Source organism: Octopus bimaculoides, chromosome 4 (genome assembly GCF_001194135.2).
Source record: "Octopus bimaculoides isolate UCB-OBI-ISO-001 chromosome 4, ASM119413v2, whole genome shotgun sequence".
Lineage (NCBI taxonomy): Eukaryota > Metazoa > Mollusca > Cephalopoda > Octopoda > Octopodidae > Octopus > Octopus bimaculoides.
Window position 1 is genome coordinate 7919649 of NC_068984.1, and position 3126 is coordinate 7922774.

General features: G+C 36.3%; 1 protein-coding gene across 2 annotated transcripts in view; it reads right to left on the bottom strand.

Moving 5' to 3' along the window:
- Positions 1 to 222: 222 nt before the first annotated feature.
- Positions 223 to 3126, bottom strand: part of LOC106877493 (uncharacterized) — a 97733-nt gene continuing 94829 nt past the window's right edge. For both annotated transcript variants that reach the window (XM_052966878.1, XM_014926415.2), the window contains 2 exons: positions 2074 to 2984; positions 223 to 627 (listed from right to left, as the gene is read on the bottom strand). In XM_052966878.1, coding sequence (XP_052822838.1) covers positions 394 to 627; positions 2074 to 2984 — 1145 coding nt within the window. In that variant the 3' untranslated portion in view covers positions 223 to 393. The remainder of the gene's footprint in view (positions 628 to 2073; positions 2985 to 3126) is intronic.

A 3126-nucleotide genomic window follows, 5' to 3' on the forward strand; every position in this document is an offset into this window, starting at 1 on the left:
TATATATATATATATATATATATGTACATACACACTACATACGCACATGCATATAATTTTTTAAAAGAACCTTGTTTCTTAAACATGTATATATTGATATTGTTGTTACTGTTGCCCTCCTCGATTGGTTCAAATTATTACTAAATATCGTTTCAGTTATCATTCAACCCTGTGAAACTTTAACAAGAGCAATAACATAAAAAAACAACAACAAAAATAACGTCAATGAAACATATCAATCAAACATCGATAAATTGTCAACTTTAATTGCCTCTTAATGAAGAATTTAATGAAGAATTTCATTAACAGAAATAATTGCTTCTTCGTTTCTTAAATTCAGTCCACTTTTTCATATTTGACAATTTTCCAAGTCGGTATTCTCCCAGAACTTCGTCACCGACAGCCACAGGCAGAAACACTCATACCTTCATATTTATATTTGAATGTGTAACTCTGAGTGGTTGCATCTTGGTATAGTAAAGATATCGGTTCTAGTTTTATGGGTACACAACACGGCCTGGTGACTTTTTTGTTCTGAATGTGAAGGTTAGCTCTTATCATAGCATGTTTTGTTGGTTGTAGGTGCTGAGCCAAGGGATAGTAACATTTACCAATGCATTCGTTTGCCTGGAAAATACATTTAGAAATCAATAACTTTACATTTACATATACGATTAAAATTAATTAATGATTTCAAATTAATTATACGATTAAAATTAATTAATGATTTCAAATTAATTATATGATTAAAATTAATTAATGATTTAAAATGTTTGCACAAGGCCAGTAATTTCAAAGAAGCGGGTAATTCGATTACATCGACCCTAGCGCTCAGCTGGTACTTATTTTATCGATCCCGAAAGGATGAAAGGCAAAGTCAGCCTCAGCGGAATTTGAACTCTGAACGTAAAGACGGACGAAACGCTACTAAGCATTTTGTCCGGTGCGCCAACAATTTTGTCAGCTTGCTGCATTTCCAAGTCTATAAATATTCGTTTAAAACTTTGACAGCAATTTCGTGGGAGGGGGAAATTCGATTACATCGACCCCAGTGAATAACTGGTATTTATTTTATTGACCCCCCCCCCCGGAAATGATGAAAGGGGAAGTCGACCTTAGCGGAATTGAACACAGAGCGTAATGAAGGGTGAAATAACGCTCAGCATTTTGACCGGCGTGTTAACGATTATGCCAGTTCGTCCCCTTTATAAGTTTATGAATATTAGAAATATCTTGTACAATCGTCCCTTTTTTTTTTAATCGACTTATTCCCCTTCCCGAAATTGCTGGCCTTCAAAGTTTGAAACCAGTATTTATAGACTTGTAAAAACTTAGCAGCGGTTAATCCGTCTTTACGTTCTTAGTTCAAATTTCACCTTTTATTCTTTCGGAGTCGTTAAAAGGAACCCGGGGAGTCGATGTATTCGACTTACTCCCTCCAACGAAATTACTGTCTTTGTGCTTACATTTGAAACTAATGATTGAAGTCTTGTCTATATACATCTACAAACATGATTTCTGTCAGTAGTAAATCGCAATCTCACGTAGAATGCTCTTGAATTCATTATATTAATGAGCAGACAGAATAAAGATATGATTAGAAGAACTGTACAATCTTAGAGTTTCTGTCAAGGCAAGATGCCAAAGTCAATGAACATTCTAACTGTGTTTCTAATCGAAACAATACATCTATCCTCGTTTATCACGTATGTGTGATTATAAAAAATAATAAGACACCGCGTTAAATGAATCTATTGTAAGCAATTAATGTTCTACAAATCTTTTAAAATAGGCATCTTGTTTGCTAGGTGCGTGTATGGTACGAAATATGCAGCCTCGTAATAAGAGCGACAATCAGTGCTGTTTGAGTAACTGAGCGTCCTGCATGGTCACTGAGGCGTACCATTGTGATTCAAGCAGTCTTACTGCTCGCAAGTCCGCGTTATCACAGATAAATCCGTGATAAGCGTAACACGGTTCACAATTTAGCGTATCGTGTTATCTGGGATGAGTAATGAATGAATCAGTGATGAATGAGAAGAGATGTACTTTTGTAATGAAAAGATTACTTACATCATATTTTTTCGGTGCTATAACCCAATCATGGCCATCGATGTTGCGAAATTCTACGACAAGTTTAGATTTTTTACAAATATTACGCCGAGCGGATTTCTTACTTCGCTTCACCCTCGTCTTTTCTGGTTGTACGTAATTCTTATCGGACCGTATACTTCGCCTCACTTTGGCATACGACGTAACTTCCGGTGTCGTGGTATCACTTTCACTGACACCATCGCCATATTCATCGTCATACTCATCAATATAATCGTCTTCCACCTCCTCCTCCTCCTCCTCTTCCTCCTCTTCCTCCTCTTCATCTTCCTCTTCATCGTCATAGTCATAGTTTGTGCTTCCTGACTGAGATTTTCTCGATTGACTCGTCGAGGTGTTATTACCGGTGCCCTCATTTTGCCTGACGATCATTTCGTGATGAAGAAACTCGTCTCTCTCTAGTTTATGAACGAGACGCTTGTTAATCTGCTTGGAAAAAACAACCAATAAAGGTTCTTTCTTATTACGAGGTGTGGTACTTATATCCATATCGTCCCCCCACGTATTATTAAATATACTCTCGATTGTCACTTGCAATATTTGAACATAACCTTTCCCTATTTCATCAATCCAACGTTTGACTGCCGGTGTAACATCAAAAGATTCCCAGCCACTATTTCTTCCATAGATATGCTTTTGAGACACAAGTCTTAGATGTGGAGAATCGTCTTTTATGATTTCTTCGTAGAGAGATACAATGCGGTTTTCACCCACATATCTGTTACGATCTCTTTCTACGAGTTTGTATAAGCGTAGTTGGGCCAGGTTTATTTGCTCACCTTTTGGGAAATTACTAATGTTGAAAACTAAAGTATGGTTCCGCGTGACAGCTCCGGGTAATTCCGTTTTCGCTGTAGTATTGAACAATATATCTGAAATTAATTAAAAATAAAACGAAATCAATAACACTGGTACAAAATATTAAAGCACACACGCACATAATATTACCACACACATATGTTATATGTGTGTGGTGTGTATGCACACATAAATATATATATATATATATATATA